The 25,523-nt window shown below is 36.1% G+C and overlaps 1 protein-coding gene across 1 annotated transcript; it reads right to left on the minus strand.

The window, feature by feature from the left end:
- Window positions 1–348: 348 nt before the first annotated feature.
- Window positions 349–24,159, minus strand: LOC127651074 (type 2 phosphatidylinositol 4,5-bisphosphate 4-phosphatase-like). The gene is made up of 7 exons (XM_052136782.1): window positions 23,782–24,159; window positions 10,726–10,874; window positions 9,245–9,351; window positions 6,372–6,495; window positions 4,957–5,009; window positions 2,623–2,713; window positions 349–2,276 (listed from the first exon to the last, which is right to left on the minus strand). The coding sequence occupies exons 1-7, from the start codon at window positions 23,885–23,887 to the stop codon at window positions 2,133–2,135; spliced, it is 774 nt and encodes a 257-aa protein (XP_051992742.1). The 5' UTR covers window positions 23,888–24,159; the 3' UTR covers window positions 349–2,132.
- Between the last annotated feature and the right edge of the window lie 1,364 nt (window positions 24,160–25,523).

Consider the following 25,523-nt stretch of genomic DNA (forward strand, 5'->3'; position numbering starts at 1 on the left):
TAGGTGAGTATGTTCAGTCTAATGACAGCCAGACCTTTGAAAGACAGTTTGCTGTTGCATTATTTCATCAGCATGCTTTATCATGACACGTACGTAACATCCAGGATGTTTAATTAAAAAACTGTGACAGTGGAGAGATTAATTCTATCATCAGAAATACTTATTTGTTCAAAGTGAATGACACATTGTGCTGAAAATAAATCAGGTTACTGTGGTGCTAAATAAAATTTTCACTAGTCATCTCAGACACATGAACCCCACTGTCTTTGAGATATACAAAACACAAGATATTCATTAAAATTACAATTCAAGTCAAGCAAGCATGAAGCATAAGACCATCAAGGGAAAAGGAAAATGTTTCTATTTTATTGAGAAATTCTTGTTTGGAAAAAAAAAATTAAATAAAACACACACACACACACACACACACACACACACACACAAACAACCCAAGCCATATTCCAACTAGAACTACAGACGTTGTGTGCTGAGTTGCCTATGAACAAGGAGTTCACTGGCTTGTCACATTCAGAACAAGTTTAGATAAAATTATTTCCTTTTGTCTTAACAAAATACAGAACTACTGTAAATGTAAGCTACAGTAATACTAGCAATGTTTTTAACTGAGTTTGGAAATAGGCAAGTTTACATTCTACACACAGAAAGGACACAAAAGGCATAACACTTCCACTGTGCTCTTTCAGTAACAGACTAATAAAACACTCAGTACAAATGAAGACAAATTAAGAATCAAGTTAAGATACATGCACATGTGATTAACTCTCATTCAGCATGTGTTAAAGGGATAGTTCACCAAAAAATGAAAATTCTGTCATCATTTGTTCACATTCATGTGGTTCCAAACCCACATTATTTTCATTCTTCTGTAGACCACAAAAGGAGATGTTTAGCAGAATGTTCAAACATTTTTTTTATTTTTTTTTTTTACATACGATGAAAGCGAATGTTCACCAGGGGTTTCACTTTTCAGAGAAATATTACTTAAATTTCAGTCTATTCCTCACATACAGCTATTGCATGGCTTCTTAAGACTTGGAATATAATGGGCAAGTCTTATGGACTACTGTTCTAGTACTTTAATGGGGCTTTTTTGTCCTTTTTACAGTCCATAAAATATGCATTCCTCTTCACTGTATAGCTGAAAAGAAATTAAAACACGCTCCACAACTAGCTTTTGGTGAACTCTTCTGGATATAAATGGAGCAACAACACTTCCCGCTTTGCCCACTGGGGGGGCAGTGTTTTAAATTTCTGTCAGCATATACTGATTTTTACTAAAGAAAGCCTGTGAGATCAGGCTGCACTACCATTATATGGAAAAGAGAAGTGTGAACATTCTGCTAAATATTTCCTTTTGTATTCATGCAAGTAATTAGAGTTTGGAATGATAGAATTATATTGAAATGATAGAATTTTCCATTACGAACTACTCCTCGAAGTGTCATTACCTTTTAATGAGGTACAGTGTACATGCTTGCTTTTTACTTTTGAAGCCACAAAAACATATGATATAGTGACATCCCCTAACGGATACTGAAACAAAAATGTTGGCACAGGATTGCAAGAAGAGTTAAATATATCTGAGCATTTCAAATGACAGACAGTGCCACTATTGGTGCTGGCAGGCTTTCTCAACACATAACATCTCTCAGCTCATAGCTATGGTAACTAGCAGCAACAGAAAAGAAAACTTGCATAAAATCATAGTGCAATGGGCAAATTGTTCGTAAAAGATCATATATTTTGGTCGAGTTGGTAACAAAAAGCAAAATATTAAAATATGCCCACCTACCTTGACAACTCCAAGACAAAATTCAAGAGGTGTACCAAAGAACAAAGGATTAATATAATGATTATTATTATTTTAAATCTAATTTTAGAATCATTGGTTTCACTTTATTTTCTCTATTATCATCAAGTTCATATCAGTTAGAGAAATGTCAGAGCCAATTAATACCTCAATCTGTAATTAAAATGTCAGCAGGTACCTAAACCCTGGGGATTCTTAAACGCTTTCTCTTGTAACAGGAGTGAGCATCCAGCTGTTAGCCTGTTAAAATCAGGATAAATCAAATACTAAAAGGACTGTTTGAAGATGGACAAAGCTTTGTCTATGCAAAGGTGTTCTCTGGATAGCTGACTTTAATTGCTCCCCAGTAGCAGGCCCGTATCAGACAGATCAGCCCAAGGAGATATGCAAAGGCCCAGGAAACATAAGTAGCATGATAGCGCCTGGCAAAGTCCTGAGTGCCCATCTGTGAGGAAATACACACAAGATTTGGTGAGAACAGTTAAGGGAAAAATTAATTTAATTAAAGTTAAATTTAACTTAACAGTCCTAAAACAGACCTAAATTATTATTATACATTTTTTAAATAATGAAGAATTTTTTTTAGAATTAAATTAGTTTAAATTAAAGTTATAAATATTTCACCCATTCTGTTTATGCATAAACAAGGTTAACTAGCAATTTAACTTGCATTCATCCCAGATAATTCTTTTAATTTTTGTATTGTATTTTTTTATATGATATTCCTTTACTTGTTATAGATGTGGAATTATGTACTCCAAAAGTAGTTTCTGACTATGATGAATACTCACTATTAAACCAACACCAATGAAAATGCAGATCATTCCTACTGTAATGTAGGCACAGCAGCGTCTTCTTGGTAGGGCACTGCCTACAGACGATCTGAGAACAAAGGTAGCAAACATGGTAAGGCTGTGTCTATAATCTTTAAAATAGATCACAAATATGAAGCCTGTCTTTAATTACCAGATTTTCTGCTCCATTGGGCAGAATCCGTCTCTATTTACACAGGTATAATGGCCTTGTTGCAGGGATTAGCAAATAACTCAAGAGGTACACTTACACTTGAGTTATTTAGGCTCAGGAGTTAGTAACTAAGAGTTAAGCTGCATTCACACTGCCAGCGACACGCAGCGACAAAACAACCTCATCTCATTCATTTCAATGAGAGCTGGCAACTTCCGGCAACCGTTGGCGACGGCAAACTTTGGCGACCGGATGTGGGCGTGTCCAGCGGCGTGACAAAGTTGAGAAATGTTTAACTTTATGCAAATTAAGAGCGACTTTCGGGGGTGACAGCCAATACGAGTGAAGATGGTAGAGCTCACGTGATCCAAATATTTCAATAATAATATAAACAGGACAGGGTTTAAACAAATTTCAGTGTAATTCAATTACATTGATCTCACGTTAGGTGTTTTAAAGGTGCTTAATATGCTTCTCATCGGACGCATGCATCTGTGTTTCATGTCAGCATCGCATGCACCATCTGTGGAGCATGCAAGTGCAAGATTTTTACAGGAGAGTTGGATCACTGCAAATCAATGCTACTCAATAATTTTTGACCCAGGAAAAACCCTTAAAGAACGGGACGACTCCCAAACAAGTCAAGAAAATGAAGAGAAGCTTGTTTTTAAAACAGGTGCAACATCTGTGGTGTAGGTTCACAAAACCCAACACAGAGCAGAAAATTATAATATGCAAACTGTGTCTCACGACAATAATCACTCGTAATACAAGCTATTTGTTTTACCTCAAAATGAAACACGTAAAATATTGTGAAAGCCAAAAGATGTGCTCTGCATTAATCCGGCAATCTTTTTTTTTTTTTTTTTTGCAAGAATTGTTTACATAATTTATTATATTTTAGATATTAGAGAGTTTCTTGAGGAAAGTTAATAATAAAATTGGTCAACAACATACCAGACTGAAATGTGGCATAACGTGAATTTATAATGTGGCATAATGTGAAAAACATATTTATACATTTTTTTGGTACTCTTTCTATTGTCAAGCTCCAAATAAAGAGAAAATTATATAATTATAAAATAAATATTTGAAACTATACATGCTGAATAATTCAATGACAGAATACAATGACATATTAAATATATACTCATATCCTGATATAAGATTTTGATCATATCTCCCACCCCTAATAGAAACTTATTAAAAAAAAAAAATTATTCTTAAATGGTCACATTATAACAGGTTTGGACACTTTTTACCATGCCTTCATAATTTATTTTTACTCCTTTTTAAATGTCTTTTAAAACATAACTTTTTTAAATAAGATTTTGTCCTTGGCCTAGAACCCGACTTTAATCTTAAAATATGAAAATTCCTCATAAAATGTGCCCATTGTTAAAGAAACACTTCCAAATGTTTGCAGTCAATAGAGGACTGCGTCACTGGGTCACATGGCCTTCTCTTTTTCCTGTTTGAGGCTCATTAAGTCCTACTACATGACCCTTCACATGCCTCTCATGTGATGGGATTCTAAAACATTCTTTAGCAATCACAGCAAACCATATACCGGTAGCCTTAAATGCTTAATCTCTCTCCTTCTTGTACTTTTATCTGCTTCTCTGCCTCTTTGAACGCTCAGTATCTTAGTGGAATCATTACATTTGTGATTTCCTTCAGAAGACTCTGGGCTCTAGACTTCCTAAATCTCTGTTGCAACATCTGTTGCCTCTGTCATAACACTCCGTCGTAGCGTCACTAGTGTCTGCAGTGCTCATGTTTCAATATTCAGCATGATTTGCTTCGTGACTGCCCTGTGGTCTCTCAGGTGACTGGCAGATTGGCATCACATTTCCCCTTCTAACTGGTACCAATAGCCAAGATTTATTTATTTTCACTTCTATTAACAGTAAAAACTCTAGTCTGACCTCCAACTTGTAACGAACGTCACACATTTAGATTTACGATCTTTCTCCCGGGAACATCAAATCAGCTGCTGGCATGACATCGGTGGAGTAAGGCCACACAGGCTCAAGTCACCGAGTCGGGACAGACCAACAGAACAGTGGGCAGTTACTTTATGTATGCCAACCCAGTCTTGAGCCAGCTTTTTTGACAATACAGTAGATGTAAGAATCTGAAATGTTTTTGCAACTCACATTTTTTTGCAGTGTGGGCACTTGGCCAGTGTATTAAATCGGAGCTCCATCCACTGCAGAGGTAAACAGAGGACGTTAATAAGGAAGTTACTTATACAGCAAGCAAACACACTGCATTGCAGAGCAACACAAGTCATTTCATTTTACTAAACTACAGTTGATTCCAGGAGTCAGTGCATGGTATTCCAAATTAGTTCAAAGTCAACATGAAGCAGCATTTAAAACCCAATTTATTTTCTGTAATGTGATGCATTTCTAAGTGAAACAGGACAGTCAAATAAATAAATAAATAAATGAATTGGAGGTAAGAGGTTGAAAAATAAGGGCCGAAAAAGAAACCTTGTTTCAGAAGTGGAGCAAAGTTATTACATTTGGCTAAAAAAACTTTTTTCTTTTTTTGGAATAATGTAGAGCACTGATGAACTGTTCACAACACCAGGAATGTGTATTTGAAAAGTAAATTATCAATCAATTGTGACTTCATGTTGACTTTAAATGGCTACTGATAAATTATAATTATAATTAGCAAGATCTTTTGGAGGTGATGATTTCAGTGAATACATGTACAGTATGTATATAAGGGGAGGGGGGGGGGGCAAACATTAGTGGATTTAACACTGTACAAAGGCAAAAGGCAGTTGTTTTCTGAAATAAAACATATAATAAAACAATAATCATATGTGGCACAAATTTTGTGTGACATAAGTTTCTGCATCTTGCCCTTGTAGACCACAAAGTGTTATGTTAATTTGAATCATGTGTAATGTTTTAAAAATATTTTGGTAACACTTTACAACAAGGCTGTTTTCGTTAACTTTAGTTAACCACAAGAACTATGAATGAACAACACTTTTACAGCACTTACTAATGATGGTTAATGTCAATTTCAACATAAACTATGACAAACATTCAAAAAATTACAATTTGTATAACTTAACATGAACTTACATGAACTAGGATTGAACAATAGTATTTTAATAAATTACATAAACATTAACAAAGATTAATAAACACTGTAAAAAATATATTGTTCATTGTAAGTTCATGATACCTAATTAATTAACTAATGTTAACAAATAGACCCTTATTGTAAATAGTTACCATTTTTTCTAATTAGTTTGTCATTTTGTTCAGTCCACCCAGAGGGTGGTAGCTAGGGGCATTAGGACCTTGAAGAGAGCAGAGGCGGCACCAATAGCCTGGCCTGACACAGTCTGGGACGACTCATCATAGCTGCCCTACACAACAGGGGCATCACAGAAATACTAAGAAAATGTACTAGAAAAACTCTGCTGTTGTATCTCTCTAAATGCATTCAAAGTTATTTTCTGCTTTCATGAACTGACACTGAAGGTTTTAGGAGGGGCACACAACATTATTACAGATGAAATATTAATATAAAGATGTGAGAGTACAAGGAATGTGTTTCCACAGTGGCCGCAGACCACACGCATGCCCTCAGGCTGGACTGGTAGAGCTGGCTGGGCGGGCTGCTCCTCTGGGACCACCATCACTGGACTCAGATTGATGATGCGTCTGCTGGGGTCAATAAAAACATTGATGTCAGTTGTACTTTTTTTTTTTTTTTGTGTGAAAAATTATGAACCACCTCAAAATGGTTCAACCCCCCACCCCCCGATAATTGGTTAAATTATTCTTAGTCATGAAACTCTACATGGCACAAGCTGCTAGGTTCTTTGAACATGTAATCATGTAATGCCAATTGGCTTGCATCTTCCATAGTTCAATCAGATAGGTCCTTTGACCTGCAATCTGCAAGCCAATCAACTTGTGTACTCTGTCTAACATTTTATTTGCCTACTTTGCAGGTAATCCTGTTTCACTGCATCGCACTATGAGAGTTTTCTCTTTGAAACTCTCCTCCACCCCAGCACCAAATGTCTATTTCTGCTTCATGAGGATTGTACAGTATGCATCTAATTAGATTGTAGGTCTGTTTTTGCAGCAGTAGCATTTACTACATGCCTGATGCAGCATGTATTGTATTTGTAGGAGTAGCAAGTCTTCATGCATCAGTGCAAGCAGACATATGGCTCTATTTTCGTGGCGGTGGTAAGTGCAGCAACGACATGTGCTACGTCTTATCTAATTTTCGTTAGAACGCTAATTCTAAGTGCAATTTTCATGCCAGCACAAAGTGCAAGTGGCCGTGGTTGGAAGTGTTTGCGCTACCTGTAGGTGTATGAGCAAAAACTGTGGGTGTATTGTATTTTAATGAAGTGGTGCAAAGCACAATTTTTTTATTTTCCTGAGAAATAGATGTTTCTGAAGCACATCTGTTTTCAGCGCAGTCTAAACTCAGTTCCAGCATTTGCAGCTTGGAGATTCCACCAGCAGGTGGTAATAAAGTTCATGTCCAAACTCTGAAAATTTAGTGGAACATCAAATAATGTCCCTGACAATCACTGCAGTAGCTGTTTTAGGAAACAAAATGTATGAGATTTGTGTAAAACCTTCCAGAGGTAATTGATTATTTTTCAATTATTATTATTATTATTATTATTACTGTGTTTATACATATTTACAATTGTATTTATGATCTAATTTGTACTAATTTGATGTATTTTTCCATCTGATCCCTCTATGCACAGCCCAACCGGAAAGGCAGATACACTCACTGTAAAATAGAAGAGTTGACCCAAAAATGAAAATTCTCTCATCATTTATTTCCCCTCATGCCATCCCAGATGTTTAAGATTAAGATTTTTAGAAGAATATCTCAGCTCTGTTGGAACATCCCTCAGAAGATAAAAAAAGAACATTAAGGCAGCATAAAATAGTCCAGTATTTAAATCCATGTCTTCAGAAGCGTGAGGGTGAGAAACAGATACAAATTACTATATATCTCCACCTTTGACTAGCCCCAACCAGTAAGTGGCTGAATGTGAAAGTGTAGATTTACAGTAAAAAAGTGTAGATTTTACAGTATTTATCTGTTTATCACCCACACCTATCTTATCACTTCTCAAGACATGGATTAAGCCACTGGAGTCTTATGTATTAATTTAATGCTGCCTTTATGTGCATTATGGAACTTCAAAACTTTAGTACCCATTCACTCGCATTGTATGGACCCTTTAAGAGAGAATTTACATTTTTGGAGAACTTTCACTTCAATACAAGTCTTGGTTTATATGTCACTTGATCAATATGATTAATAATGCTTAATATTATTACTAAAATTTAAAAGAGCCTACATCCCCAATCCTGACGAAGTCCATATTTCTATTCTTCTAATTTATTGCCTACAGAATTAATTTGCACAACCAAATTCTTAGGAATTTGCTGTTTTTGTTTATGTCCCTGATTCTTGAGGGAATGGACTATATAGTAGGACACACATGGTGCAATAACTGGAGAAAACCCTCAGAATTAAATTGCACTTCACCCAGCCCTTTAGTGCTATACATGTGTATTTTCGACAAACTCATTTGCGCCTAGACTTAGCGCATGCTTGCACAAATATACCAAAACTTCATGGCCATGCATTTTGACTTTGCAGGTATGCCATACCTGCAAAGTCAAAATGCATGGCCATGAAGTTTTGGTATATTTGTATATTTGTAGTGCTGCTCTTAAAAAAGGGCCCTAGTCTGCCAAGACCAAACCTACCAACTTATGGTACTGTATATATTAGGGGTGTAAAACATTGTATCGTATTGTATCATATGATACAATGCTCACGATACAATACTATACAGTATGTATCATATAAACAAACACATTATAGTGGAATTAAATCCAAGCAGCGCAACACTGATAGCTGCAAAACAGTCTCCTCCTGGAGACAGAGCAACTTTACAGTACCTAGGCGAGAAGATCGTGACAAACGGAAAGAATATTGTTGCAATACAGCTTGTCGAATTTGCCAAACAACGGTGTCATATCCTGGCGGTACAGTACATCAACAATGTCATTTTATTTATGCTGACATCACAGAAACACAGCAGCAACAAAGTTGCACTTCTCCCAGACGACATGGAGCATGACACGGAGCAAGATATTCATCAGAAACAAAAATTAGTTTATTAAGAAATCTGACAATGTAAGAAGCCCACTATTACATGACACTTATTATTCTCTTCTTTTGACATTGAATGTAAACAGGTACGAGTACAACACTTGCACACATGTTATAAGCTGGTAAAGTTTACATGCAACATGAAACCGGGGGAAGAGGCCAAAAAAATTACGCTATGCCACAATTGAAATCACTGAGATCAAATTTTTTCCCCATTCTTGACAAAAGTGCCCCTTTAACACTTACCAGTTGGGCCGGGGACATCCTATCCTCCTAGACGTGTCTTTACAGATTAGCAGGCAGTTGCAAGGACATCTAACATACTTCTTTCCTGTTGGTGGGTTTTTTATAGGCTGTAAAATAAATTTGATACAAGTCATATTTCAGATTGAACCACACTATACAACATGCAAGATACAACATAATAGTAGTACTATTTAATGTATTTTAATGTTATAAAATGCACTCTTATCTCAGCACAGACTGTAAGTAAACCATTAATAGGATGATTTCCACAAAAAGTGTAAACTGTGTAACTGTGTAAAACTACAAATGTTCGCTTCTGTATATCTCTGTGACGCTCGCTCATGAGAGGGTTGACGTAAGCTCGTTGGTAAGGTCACGCGTCACGTGGAGGAGGAGGCAGAAAGCGCGTCATTGTTTACACAGACCAAGCGCCGTTCACAAACCAAAACAGTCCAAAACCATTTCAAAACAATATAAAATAAATTAAAATAATTTCCAAATACTAATAATAAAAAAACATTGTAAACAATGATGTCATTCCTCTCATGAGCGTGCGTCACAAAGATGTACGGAAGCGAACATTTGTAGTTCAAAAGTACATAAGTATTATTTTGTTTCTAAAATAAATCAATCATTTGGGTTCAGAAGAACTTTATTTGTCTACTGGAGTAGTGTGGATTATTTTGATGCACCCTAAATATGCATTTTGGACCATCAAAAAAATGGAGGACATTCACTTGCATTGTTTGAAGGAGGAGGCCTGAAATGAAATCCTAGAAATCTTAAATTCTGTTTTGATGAAGAAAGAAACACAGATACATCTTGGATGGCCTGAGGGTGAGTAAATATATCAGCAAATTGTCATTTTTGGGTGAACTACTCCTTTAATGGCTGGACTAATATTGCACGTGGTCTGAGATCTTTACACAGAGAGCCCTCTCATTTGAGTCTAGACAGAGCACCTCCAAACTGCAACTAATACCTATTACCGAGGTTAGGTCTGCTCCAGAATTTGTGAAAAGCAACCTGTCAAGCTGAGAGTTTATTGTTAGGCAACATGTACATTATATGCAGAAGACTAATTATGAAATCGAGCTATGTGAAGCCATTTAATTTTGCTTTAGCAGCTCAAGTTCACATACAATTATCCATTAAACATCCAAGGACACACAATAAAAAATAGTTATAAGCAATACATTTTTAAAGCAAATTATCTGATGTTAATGTCTGATGTTTGGTAAGATAAGCTTAAGGCCAAGATGTTGAGGATTTCAAACAATATTGACATGGCTGTTGTGTTTAGACCTATCTTTTGATGTGCAAAATGAAAGTGCACATGAATGCAACAAAACAAAACAAATTAAACAACAAAACAAAAAACAAAGCAAAGGAGAAAGAATGTTCGTAGATCAGAAGAAAGCTAGAGGAAGAAAAATAAGTTGTGGATGACTAAGCAAGAACTGCAGATGGGGGTTTCTGACCGTGGCCTCGTTGCAGACGGTGCACTTCACCACATGCTGATGGAGCTTTCCGTCCAGATTTATAAGAGACTCGCACACTCGACAGTTGATAACAGGCACTCCCCCTGTATCTGGACTGGCAATGGCTGTGTAGGGTGGAGGTAATTCGGCTGTAAGAGAGAGAAGCAAGCACATACTGTATGCCTTGATGTTTTTTGGATCAGTGGTCTCTCAATTGATTTTGCTTAAAGGAATGTTCCAGTTCAAGTTAAGATCACTTGACAGAATTTGTGGCATAATGTTGATTACCATAAAAAATACTTTTGACTCACCCCTTGTATATTTAAAAGGAAACAGTAAAATCGCAGTTACAATAAGGTACTTACAGTTGAAGTGAATGGGGCCAGGCCATTAACATTAAAATATACTAAATATAACGCAAACATTATACCGGTAAACATGATTTTAGTGTGATAAAATCACATACTAACCTTATCTGTGTAAAGTTATATATCCAATATTACAACATATCCGACGGTAAGTCTTATATTCTGGTAAACACTGTAACGGCTGTAAATCCCTAATTCTATCACAATAAAATCATGTTTACATGTATAATGTTTACGTCTTGTGGCTATACTTTTGAAACAGTGTATATTTTAATGTTAATGGACTGGTCCCATTCACTTCCATTGTGAGTGCCTTACAATAAGTGTAATTTAAAATTGTGTTTTGTAAATGCATAAATAACTGTAGATGTGCGAATAACCAGTCTATCATATGGAACAAACAATGAGCTGAATTTTGTATTACTATTATCCATATTACCAAGTTACAAATTAATGAAATCACTCTCTCAAATGTTCTATAGCTGGGCCGTCAGCCAAGGTTTGCACTCAGTTACCTCTGAGTAAATTCTGGGTTTAGCCATGCATTCCTCATTGCTTATTCTCAGTGATATTAAGACATGTCCCTCCTGCTGTCTGTCCCTTGTGAGGTCACGCCAACCAACAACACAGACACACTGCTATACTGAACATGTGATAGCACAGCAAAAACAACTGACAGCAGCTCTGGCCTCATGACCTCACTCAGCTGTCAGGGATAATCCAGCTCTATCTGGGCTTCTACATGATTTAAAAGATACATTGTGTGTCTGTATGATAAAACTTGAATGTTTTGCTAATTGGTTCAGACTGAAGAATGGACCTTGTATGTGCATGAGTAATCGACTAATCAAGTAATTGTTCTAGTCAAATATTAAAAATGCTACTTGAATATTTAATTTCCACATTTCCCGCAGATGTACGTATGTTGTTGTTGTGTTGGATGTGAGAAGAAGATATCATGGCATCTGTGCTTACCCCCCCAAAAAGAAAAACATAGTTTTTTAATTTAGGTTACTTTGAAATAAATACATTTAAATTTCAAGTATGTGTCATACTTGTTATTTTTAACTTACATTTGAATTACGAGTAATCGATTACTTGTTTTTTTGTGGGTTACAGAACAAAATTATTAAAAAAATGCCCATCCCTACCTTATAGAATTGCCCCTTCGGGATTAATAAAGTAGTATTGTAATGCATTATTTGGTTTGGTTTAGTGGACAGGCAAGATGACGTTCCATGGTGGAAAAGTAGTTAGTGCAAAAAAGGGCTATAGTACACGGATTTCACTATATACATTCTTTGGATTGTCTTTACATCATTCCAATTTTAAATTTGAATTTAAATCAAATTTAAATTTTTTAATAGAAAAAAATAAATGTATTTACTGGGGCACACAAACTATTTGCATATTTTCTTTTACTTTAGCTGAACAAATGACAAATAAACAAGCTCAACTTGACTTTAAACTAGTGCTGCACGATTAATCATATCGCAATCGCGATGTCAGCCTGTGCAATTATATGATGGCAAAATGCTGCGATTTTATTAAATAAGTAAGTGCATGTGTGGATGTGACAGCTCCTTCTCTCTGAGAGCAGTTTGCCCATTTTCTACACCGCTAATAAAAAGATGACCAATCTATAATGATGACGCACGAAACGAGAGGATCGCTGCAGCTCGAGTGTCTGATAGAAACACAGATCACAGCATGGCGATAAAGCTTTATTTCATCCTTAATTATGTTTCAAATAATACGGGAGCATCATGTAAATAAGCACAAACTCCAAAAATGTAATTCTCTGTGCGGTAAGATCTGCTTCAACCAGTCGCTGAAGAGACCCAATCTGAGTGGGAGTCGAGACCGGTTAGAGAGATCAGCCGCTGGCTGATGCGCACTCTAACACGGAGACACTCGTTTCTCACCCCCGCTGTCTGCAGCTCACAACGTCATCATCATAAGATCATCATGACAAGATCAATATTGTGTGAAAAATAACACTAAAATTACAACAACAATAATATATATATATATATATATATATATATATGTATATTTATTTGAAACTTTTTTGATCGGTATGGTACCACCTCCGCCTCATTTTGAGAAAGGAAAAACCCTGGTTATATGGTGATATTTTGGCTTTAAAATAACCGACACTGAGCAGAGAGAGGTACTGTGCAAAATGACATTTGCTACATCACGTGGCAACACAACAAATTTATATCAGCACCTGAAAAAGCACAGAGAAAAGTAGAAAAGTGAGATTTCAGAAAATGATCCACACACTGGACAAGAGATACCAGCGATAAGTAGAACTTTTTAGAAAGAGGATTTGGAAATACCAGTAGGTCATTTAAAAAACAACAACAATAATAACCGTTTTAGTGGTTTGATTGAGTGAACCACACTTTTATATCCAGTTTCCTTTTCAAAAGAGTTTATAGAAAGTACATGTTACATCCTGCTTAAATCTTATTTTCATGAAACTTTGTATGTTCTTATTTATTGTTCCATTTTATTTAGGTGTAATATTGAGAAAATAACAAGTTTGCAGTAATGCAAATATGTTATTATTTAATTTTGTAAAAATATTATTTAAATGTGAAAACACTGTCCATTTGTAGTGTTTTTTGTTGCTAGTTTGTATGTTTGAGTTGAGAAATACACATTTCAGCATTATCAGTCAACTATTTGTACATTTTCCTTGATAACCAAGAAAGTTGACCCATGATACCATTTGTTTATTATATCGCAATCGCATATCGCAACATTAGCCTCAATAATCGTAATATGACATTTTCCCCAAATCGCACAGCCCTACTTTAAACACAACATAGTCTAGACAAACTAAAACAATGCAACCATGTGATGCAGTGTGATACAATGCAGATTGTGTTTATAAAGTAAATTAACTTTTATTTTTAATTTGTACTTCTCACTTTATATCTTGTAACAGTGGGAATGACTGAGCACTTGGACATTAATTTTCTCTGAACTCTACTCTGACCACACTGGATGTATAATAACCATACTAACTCTTATGAGTAATTTGTTTTTCACGCACGAGCTCTTTCATTTGCTCCGAGACTGAAGTGACTTCATGTTCCGGTTGCATCCGGCACACTGCACGAGTGTTTGTAGCTTGCTAGCCTGCTTAGCATTGTTTATTCTTATTCCCCTTTTCTCCCCAATTTGGAATGCCCAATTCCCAATGCGCTCTAAGTCCTCGTGGTGGCGTAGTGACTCGACTCAATCCAGGTGGCGGCGGACAAATCTCAGTTGCCTCCACGTCTGAGACCGTCAATCCGCACATTTTATCACGTGGATTGTTGATCATGTTACCACAGAGACATAGCGCATGTGGAGGCTTCACGCTATTTTATGTGTCATCTATGCATAACTCACCAAGTGCCCCATCAAAAGCAAGAACCACACATTACCACGAGGAGGTTAACCCACGTGACTCTACCCTCCCTAGCAACTGGGCCAATTTGGTTGCTTGGTTGGATTCAAACTTGCGACTGCAGGGGTGGTATTGTGGGAACCACCACAATAACTTTCGGAACAACAAACCTAATTAGACATTTAAAACACCATCACCCAGCTGAAAATGCCCATTTTAAAAAAGAAGCTAAAAAGGGAAAGCGGCTAAAGCTAGCCAGAGCTCAGAGCCAGCCACAAGTCAGCAGCCTCTCCTATCATTCCTTGGAATGAGCAGCGAAAAGACCAAAGCAATTACGAGGAAAATTATGGAATTCATGGCCCTGGATGACCAGCCGTTCTCCATAGTTGAGGACAGAGGGTTCAGTTTCATTCAAGATCTGTAATAGAGATCTCAATAATAGTTCTTAGAAAGAAAATCGGAATCGGAAAAATTCGGTATGGGCAGGTAACACTTGCAAAAAATTAGTGTCCTCCCAATTATGTTAATTTCAAATTACTACAATTTCAGTCAGGATTTAGGCCCCATCACAGTACAGAGACTGCACTAATCAGAGTTACAAATTACTTGCTCTTATCATCTGATTGCGGCTGCATTTCTCTACCAATGTTTTTACATTCAAAGCAACCTTCACAAGATAGATCACAACATTCTCTTGAATAGGTTGGAGAATTATGTTGACATTAGTGGACTTGCATTAACATGGTTTAGGTCCTATTTATCAGACCACTACCACTTTGTATGTGTAAATGAGGAATTGCCACAGGGATCAATTTTAGGGCCACTGCTTTTCTCCTTATACATGCTTCCCCTGGTAGATATTATCAGGAATCATGGAATAAGATTCCACAGTTATGCCAACAATACCCAACTTTATATTTCTTCAAATGAAAAATCACAATTCTCCAAATTAGCAGAGTGTATCATTGAAATAAATGATTTGATGGCCAGAAATGTCCTTCTACTCAATTCTGACAAAACAGACGTACTGAACTACAGAGGTAATTATTGGACCAAAAACCTCTAAAAATAAGCTGCTACAATATTATCTGACTCTCGATAGATGTACCGTTATGTCGTCTCCAATGTTTCCAATGTTTGTAGAACAGCATTCTTTCACCTACGACAAATGCTCTCTACATTGGCTACCTGTTAAATGTATTATATATTTTTAAATTCTGTTAACTACATACAAAGCTTTGAATTGTCTAGCTCCACAGTACTTAAGTGACCTTCTGACATGCTATATTCCATCACTTTCATTACGATTACAAAATTCTGGATTGTTAATAATTCCTAGAATATCACAATCCACAAAAGGAGGTTGATCCTTCTCCTATTTGGCTCCTAAACTATGGAAAAATCTCTCTAACAGTGTTTGGGATGCAGACACACTCACTCAGTTTAAGTGTAGACTAAAGACTCATCTATTTAGCCAGGTATACACCTAATTTATCCATCAACTCACAATTAGGCTGCTTTAGTTAGGTCTGCCGGAACCAGAAACATCTATCATGATCTATAGTATAACTCTGCATACAATTGAATGGCATCTATGCTAATATTATTCTATTAATTTCAATGTCTCAACCAGAGCCGGCCAGATCCAGCTCTGTTCCTGCTTGGTGTTGGACTCCACTGCTATGTGTCACTAAGTGATGACGACAAATTACAGCTGGTGCAAGCCAGACATCACTTCAGTCTTTTACGATGGACTTAAGAGAATGAACTGACACCAACTCCAACTGTAAGACATCAGATGCTTAATATGTCACTACCTGAACCTTGGACTAATTATGGACCCCGCCGAACCTCATCGAAATGACCTGCCGGTTGAACTACAATGCACCTCATTGATTTATGCCTGCATCACCTTTGTCTATTGATGGACTTCACTCTTGAAATGGAATATATAGACTACCATTTAACTGCTAACAAAAGCCTTCATCAGCCAACTAACAAAGGGTAATGCAACAATGTGAACTTCTGCAGTTAATCCAGGATGGACTTCAAAGACATTAGTCATTAATCTTAGTTTAAAAATTTTAAACCATTACTTGCACTGTACACAAATAACTAATATTGCCATTATGTTCATGATGTTAGCCAGAGGGGAACTGGCCCCCACAGTGAGTCTGGCTTCTCCCAAGGTTATTTTTGTCCATTATCCAACATCTTATTGAGTTTTGTGTTCCTTGGCACAGTCACTTTCAGCTTGCTCACAAGGGTTCTAAATACAATTATTATTTAATTATTAAATTGTTATACACAATTTACAGTAAATCAAACTACACAATAATCAATCTAAGACTTTATAGATATTACAGTAAATTTTTGTTAATGCATGATTTTCTGTAAAGCTGCTTTGAAACTATGTGTGTTGTGAAAAGCTATAGATATAAAAATTACGACTTGAAAGTGCATTAATAAAAGAAAACCTGTCCTATTGTTCAAAATGAGTTAACACAGATAATGTCACAAATTTGTAGTAAAAAATAAATAGTATTAACCCTCTGGGGTCTGAGGGTGCTTTGGGCCCTGGAGAAGTTTAGACATGCCTTGACATTTGTGCTTTTTTCAGTTGCTTTAAAACATATTAATGGATAAAGTCTGATAACACTGTATTCAGCACAAAATGGGCTACAATAATATGTGAGCAACATGTGTGTACATGTTTGTATTTTTGAGAAACTAACGTTTATGCATGCAAAAAACTAATTTTTTTACATTTTTGAAAAAACTAAATTTTTAAGTCATTGAAATAAGGCCATATAACACATACTAAACATTTGTCCACAAGCCTTTTGAGAACTGGATCTTGTATCCTAGAGTTTTTGCTACAAAATTATGTGAAAACCATCCTGATCACTTATTCATACAAAACAATATAGTAATTTAACTTTTGTAAGACACTTTTAGTGTTAGAAAGGTCATATGCGATGAACTATCATGAATACTGATTGTAATTCACACCTGAGGAGACAAAGACCCCTCCCCTGGGCCTATCAATGAGGAATGTGACAGAAAGAGAATGAATGTGAGGAGACTTAATGATCAAAATCAAGTTTTAAGTTAAAAGAAGAAATCTGACAATAAATTTTTTTACCTAAAGACTTTACTTAATTTTAGACCTACATTACCATATAAAGTTTTAGAAGAAGTCTCTTCTGCTCACCAAGACTGCATTTATTTGATCCAAAATACAGTAAAAACATTGTGTGAACTCTTTTTACAATTTAAAAGAACAGTTTTCTATTTGAATATATTCTAAAATGCAATTTGTGATCAAAGCTGAATTTTCAATCTTCTTCTGAGGAAAATGTTAACCCTTCCTTACTATCCAGGAGTTTCCTCGCCTGTGTATCATTACAAACGCGCAGTAAAGTGAATGAATTGTTTACATCAAACCTCACTGTCGGGGGCGTGTACCATTTGCCTTGATCGCTTCAGCACATTAGCGTATGAATGGCGCGCTCTCCTGGTGGGTGTGATCACATACCTATAATTAGATGAACCAGTAAAAACTAAACATCGCTTAGTTTCATACAGATTACATTGCAGGAGAATATTTGTTTTAAATTTGAATTGTTTTATTTAAAAGTAGACATCTTAAGCTTTGTTTAGACATATGTTTCATGTTTGTGTGAAAAGTATTCGCAGAGTTTCAGTTCATTTTTGCGACGTGTTTCAGATATATGCTCGCGAACCCAGAGACTGCTGACAGCTCACCCTTTTTATTTTCTTTATTTTACAAAAGCACAAGGTTTTGTTGTTATTGCGAGTGTACACAAATAAAAGTAGACCCTTTATAGTCTCTAATGATATCTTACACTTATCTGTATGCCCCAAAATGACGGAGTATTTTAAGTTGTTTCCGCTGTAATGACGAAAATATCTAGCAAGACGCGCCGGCGCGTCCGTCGACCCCAGAGGGTTAAAGGGTGACGAGACTCATGCCGCACGTGCAAGACCTTCGTGCATCACAAGCCAACTATAATCAACTATTTAGCCCTTTTCAATGAATTGCACCTCCAAAATCCTAAACTTAAAACTTTTCATTTTCATATTTCCAGGTATAACTTATATTTTGAATAAACTCAGATTTTTAACACCACAATGTGGATTTCCATTAAGGATTCTGTTCCGTTCGATTCCTGTTAAGGATTCTCTTCTTTTAGATTGTATTTCATTTTAGATTCTATTCAGATATCAATCCAGTTACCTATTAAAGATGCTATTCTGTCTGATTCCCTGTTAAAGGTACTATTCTATTCGATTCCCATTAGGCATTCTGTTCTGTTCCATTCTGTATGAAATATTCTATTAAATTCAATTATATTTTGAAAGATTCTATTCTATTCCCTTTTAATACTATTCTATTTAATCAAGTAAATACACATTCTGTTAAATTAATGTCCTTATTGAAGATTCTGTTCTATTCCATTCTCTATTACATATGGTAAATGGTCTGCACTTCTATAGCGCCTTTTTTAACCTTAACGGTATTCATAGCGCTTTACACTGTGACACATTCACCCATTCATACACACATTCATACACCTTTAGATTGCCTTTGGGAGCAACTTGGGGTTCAGTATCTTGCCCAAGGTCACTTTGGCATATGAAATCATGTGGGCTGGGATTCGAACCACCAATCCTGCGATTAGTGGCTGACCCGCTCTACCAACTGAGCCACGGCAGTGATTAACTCTCCATGTACCATTGGTTGCCGACTACTGCATTAGCATAACATGATTTTTTATCCACAGAAAAGAATTCAAAATCTATAAGCAGATAAACCTCCCCTCTCTGCATCCTATCTTATCAGCAAACCACTCTGCTAAATCACAACGGTGGAAGTGCATTCAGAGTCAGACCTAACAAACCTGCAAGTCATTACTGCTTCCATCAAGAACTTCAACTGTCAGTCCTGAGAGCATGTCTTTTTATCTCTCTCTTTTTCTCTTTTAGAGTTGTTTGTAAATTGTTACCTGTTCTTGCACTTTTTGATACTGTTTTTTGGTTGACTGCTACACAACTGCTGTTCTACATTCTCACATATCACTAAAATAAAACCCACTTGAATGTCAGACAAGGTCAAAGCTGTTTCTTATCAGTTTTGCTATTCTCATAGCTCATTAATCAAGAGCTTGGAGGGTGTAACTTCTGCAGTACTATACAGTGTAGTTCAGTGGTGTTCCAGTAAAAGTATAGCTTTGGCTTCATACTGCAATTGCAGAATAAACAACAATCTCACACACTAAGCAAGGTTGTGCAGACTACTAGAGCACAGCTCAGCAGATCCTCTCTCAACAGGCAAAGCTAATCCCTCTCATACACTCAGTGAGTGAACGTCCACGGTCAAAAAAGGCGAAAGAAACAGCCATAATCCAGGGGTTATACTAAGCCAGATCATAAAGCTATAGAATACCAGCACACATAGTTTACACCCTCCTCATAACCTGATCATGTTTTGAGAATAAAGCCAGTATGAATAATAAGTTGTAAGCGGATCATTACCATAAAAATGTAAATCTTTTGCAGCTAATCAGGAAGTAAAAACTGATTTACAAAACAGCCAAAAAAAATCTGTTGACAGATTTAAAGGGTCGATTACGAAATCAAACTCCCACGTTTCCTTGTGACTGTGTCCTAAAACATTACGTGTCGTAGCGCCCATAATTTCTTTTAGGTTTGAAAAAGCTGATTCTTATATAAATTCTGCAATACTTGAGAAAGTGACATTGGAATCAGAATGTCAAAAATACTAAATAAAGGCGCCTCTCCATCTCCAACTGCAGAACACAATGCAGAGAGACGGTAAATCATTACTCACCCTCAAGCCTGTATGAATTTCTCTCTTCTGAAGAACACAAAGTTTGATTTTTGTTAGAATGTTATTCACAGTCACTATTCACTGCATCTTTTTTCTCTCCATAAAATAAAAGTGGATTGAGACTGAAACTAACATTCTCCCTAACATCTCCTTTTGAGTTCCACAGAAGATAGAAAGTCAGGCAGATTTGAAAAACATTAACATGAGTAATGATGACAGAAATTTTGGTAACACTTTTCAATAAGGTTTATTAACATTAGATAATGCACATTAGCTATCATGAACTAACAATGAATAACTTTTTAAAGCATTTGTCAATCTAAGTTTCTGTTAGTTAATTAAAAAATACAACTGTTCATTATTAGTTCATAATGCATGAACTAATGTTAACATATACAACTTTTTTTTTAATGTATGTAACTGTATTGATATACTGTACTGTATGTTGGAATTAACATTAACCAAGTTTAAGAAATTATATAAAAATTGTGTTTACTGTCAGTTCATGTTAACTGATGTAGTTAAATATCATTAACAAATGGAACCATTTTGTAAAATCTTATCAAATTTAAATTTTTGGGTAAATCATCTGTTTGAGAGTAAAAGTCAGTTCTCACCAGTTGCATTAAAAACGGCTGTTTAATAGAGAACCTTGCTGCTAAATCAGTTATTTTGTACATTTATATTCATTGTGTGTAATTTATTAATGTTATAGTGTTAGTATTATAATAATGTATATTGTTATATTCTTATTAAAATTGACTGATTCACATGGCAGAGATAATACCTCAGATAGATACATTAGATGGAGTTCAAGAAAGATGAGATTTAATGGGTGCATAAGTCTGTTTTAAGCATATCTCTTCACTCTACAGACGGTATTATTACACAAAGCATTTTTGCTATTTCTGCCTTTCTTGCTGTATTATGAGGGAGCGCCACGATGTGACGAGACAAAATTTGATTTCTCCAACATTGCATGCTTGCGATGAAGACTATTCTGATTATAATTTTTATTTTGATTATAAACAGCAGCAATAGTTTTATCGCATCGCTCGTTTTCAGAGATGTGGTACAACACCATTCGAGTGTCCAATTAACAGGTTTTTACCCATTTATATATGTAAAATCTAAAGTTCAGTAGATATGTGCACTGCTCGCACTCACAAGCTGCTGAACTGCACCAATAGAAGAAATGACCTGCATTTTGAAAGTGAAACATGCAAGAATGATTAAATTGAGCTCAATCCCCACAATCCTGCAGTATTGAGCTAACATTCCTTATTGAGATTTTAATCAGGCTACTTGTCTGGTCGGGCAAGTAAAATTCTCTTTAACTTGCCTGTTCAAAATGTCCACTTGTCCTGGACAAGCGGACAAGTGTTAATGTCGAGCCCTGACACGTAATTTTCACCTGTTGCTGTCCGCTCTTTGTGTGTGGAGGAGCTGCCTGAGCCCCACCTCTGACAAAAAAAAGAGCAGATGAGAGGACAGAAGCAGCGCGACTGGCTAAAATGTTGGTGATATTCCTTCTTATGTAAACAAACACGCATGTAAACACAATGGGAAATAACGAGGTCAGCAACAATGATCGAGGTCATGTCCATATATCATCCGATAAATCGATAACGTAATTATCATGACAGGCCTAGTTGTGTGTGAAAATCCCAGGACATCAGCAGTTACAGAAATACTCAAACCAGCTTATCTGGCACCAACAATCATCCATGCGATTATCTAATCAGCCAATCATGTGTCAGCATTGCAGTGCATAAAATAAGGCAGATACAGGTCAGGAGTTTCAGTTAATGTCAACCATCATAATGGGGAAAAATGCGATATCAGTGATTTGGACCGTGGCTTGATTGTTGGTGCCAGATGGGCTGGTTTGAGTATTTCTGTAACTGCTGATCTCCTGGGATTTTCACCCACAACAGTCTCTAGAATTTACTCAGAATGGTGCCAAAAATAAAAAACATCCAGTAAGCAGCTGTTCTGTGGATGGAAACGCCTTGTTGATGAAAGAGGTCAACAGAGAATGGCTAGACTTGTTGGAATGACAAAGTCTACTTTAACTCAGATAACAACTCGAGAATGATATTCTGAGATACTGGTTGGCGCTGTTTTTGCGGGACGAGGGGACACAATATTAGGCAGGTGGTTTTAATGTTGTGGATGATCGGTGATCGGTGTATGTAAAGGATATTTTAGAGTATTTAACTATTTATCTTTTACTATAAGACTTTTAAAATATTGACGTGTCTAAAATATGAGGTTAGGAGATACCTGCATTTCTATAACTTGAGTCCGAAAGAGTGTATAGACATCTTTATAGGTCTAACTCCTGAAGATAGTCCAGTATCTCATAGCAGCTTTTGCGCGCATGCGCCAACCACCTGTGCATGCGTGCACAGTCAAATGGAGTATACTTTGACAGGCTAGTGTTCGACTGAACGCAGATGATTAGTGTTTGCATCAAACTTAAAGAATACTTTGGACTGGGCAACAGGCTCTCTTTTCATCAAACGTAATGAAGTCTATTGTGGTTATGTTGCTGCTTACAATGACTGTGAAAAAAATTATTTAGCAAGAAAAAAAGGACTTTTGATGATTTTAATGTTGCAGTATGATTGCAGAAAGGCTCCCAGAATTTAGAGATTAAGACAATGTTAGGGGAATGCTTATGCACAACATAAAACAAACCATAAAATTAAATTTCCTGGCTAATCAAGAGGACATTTATACTCCAAAAAGTGTTAATAGTCACTCTGTGAAACATAACTTTTTCTTCTTCTTTGTTTGTTTATATACTTAGAACAGTATGTCTTGTTCAATGTGCAAACAAGTGTTATGACTAAGCATGTGTATTTACAGTATAGTCCCTATATAACGTGACCTGGTCCTATGTGATTTCTAGCAATGGTTACAGTGTCTCCACTGCTCACATTTGAGAGTAAAACGTCACTAATAGCAAGCTATATGTAAAATAGCTCATTTTAATTGCAGTGGCTACAGCATGAATTGCCAATTTAAATTATTCTGGAATCAATAATGTGGCTGAAACTGTATCAGTTGACATACCAATTAAAGTAAACGTTTAATGAGCTATCAAGCACTGTATACTAACCAGCTGGCAAAATTCGACACAATGTGTTCTCGTCCAATAATGCAACATTTAGCACCCCCCTTTCATTAGACTGTGATAACAAAGTACGGTAATATCTTGCAGAAGAAATCCAGTGTTGATCGAGGCCCGTTCTTCTTACACGACTCATCTGAACTTTTATTGCATGTCGTTTTGAGACAACATTTCACATAAATGGGCAGTAGACTGCTACAGATCACTGCTCACAACTGTCCGCCCTAAATGATTCAGCACTCCTACGTCAATCACAATGCACATTTACCTCTTGGGCTCGAATCCTGCAGGTACGACGGAGCTGTGGGCGTGACATTCCCCGAGTTCGGTGCTGACAACAGCGGGGAACGTTCATCCATACCATCGGAGGCCATTGTCTCGGTAGATTAGCCGGCAGCACAGATAAACAACAACAGCAACAGCAACGACGAATGGTGGTCTCCGTCCGTTATTCTGGAGAGGGGCAGCGCGAGACTGAGCGCTTGGCAGAGGCCGTGGAGAGGCGGAGTCAAAGATGTAACCGGGGAGGATGTGAAAGCACTGCTGGGTGGGACGGGATCTCCCTTCAGGATCCTCTGGAAATGTTGAGCACGAGTCTTTCCCGACTCCTAGATATTAATTTGACACTTTACATGTTGGTCAGATAGGGGGAAATGTTAATTGATGATTTCCCGTAAGGGCTGTTCGTGTCATTAGAAAAAGTAAAAAGTAAATGTCCATGGAAAAAGTATGTCGATGTTCTGTAATGTAACTGCAAATCTTACCTGATTGTAAGGATTTATTAATTTTTTTGGACCTTTTGAATTGTCTTTAAAACTTTGTTAATCAATACATTAGTCCAGTGTGCGATTTTATTTTTTAATTCTACTATGGCAAAGGATTGGCTTATGAATATTAATTACGTTAAGAGACGTTCACCCAGAAGGACTTTTACTCATTTGCTAAAAGCCAGACGTTAGTAAGTGGGTGCTTGGTAGGAGAAAAATAATTATAAAAGGTGTGTGGCATGGAGTTTGACTTCTAGCTAAAAGAAAAGTAAAGAAAAAATAATAATAAACACGTAAGGCAATGGCATCCGATTTATGCACATTGTGTGTTTGGAAAATGTTTACTGCGAAGAGCCTGTCCATTACACGAAATAATGAATTTCTAACAAAGATAAGAAAAGTACATTTTAATATCCATACAACAAATTGTCCAATTGATACTTTTTCTGATATATACAATTTATGTGGATTATAAAATCTGGAGTAAGAGTGTCTGCATAATTTTACAAAATGTTCATGATTTATATATATTTTTAATTTCTCTCTCTCTCTGTTTGTTCCCCTGTCAAGGTTGGGGAGTAACGAAATACATGTAACAGGATTACGTATTTAAAATACAAAATATAAGTAACTGTAATTGACTAAAGTTACAATTTAAATATTTGGTAATTAGAATACAGTTACATTAAAAAAGTATTTTGATTACTGAAGAGATTACTTTGCATTTTAGTGTCATTTGATTAATTTAATATTTAGTCGTTTCAGATGCAGAACATTTATACATAGAAATGATGCGATCCAAAGTGCATTTGACCAGCGGTGAAACAATTTCTTATGATGTGTTACATTCATACGAGCAGACAGAGAAGTATGTTTGAAGTAAGTTTGGAGCAGAAGAAATAAATGCTATTTCTAGCCATTTTACATGCACATGTTACCAGACATGATCATATTTTATTTATAAAGAAAATTCACGTTATATCATAATTTCTTTTTTCTAGTAAGAACTTTGATATTAGGGAAAAAATTGTATTCTTGATAATAATTTTTGTATTGTTTTCCTGTAAAAATATAAAAAAATCCTTAAAACAAGATCAATTTGATTTACCTTGTTTTAGAAACAACACAGCATAAGATATTTAGATTTTTCAGAGAATGTATTTTTAACATGTGTATTTTGTCTTATTGTACTGGCAGAGTTTTTATAGACAAAACAAGTGAAAAAATCTACCAGTGCTGAAGA

Source organism: Xyrauchen texanus, chromosome 10 (assembly GCF_025860055.1).
Source record: "Xyrauchen texanus isolate HMW12.3.18 chromosome 10, RBS_HiC_50CHRs, whole genome shotgun sequence".
NCBI classification, from domain to species: Eukaryota; Metazoa; Chordata; class Actinopteri; order Cypriniformes; family Catostomidae; genus Xyrauchen; species Xyrauchen texanus.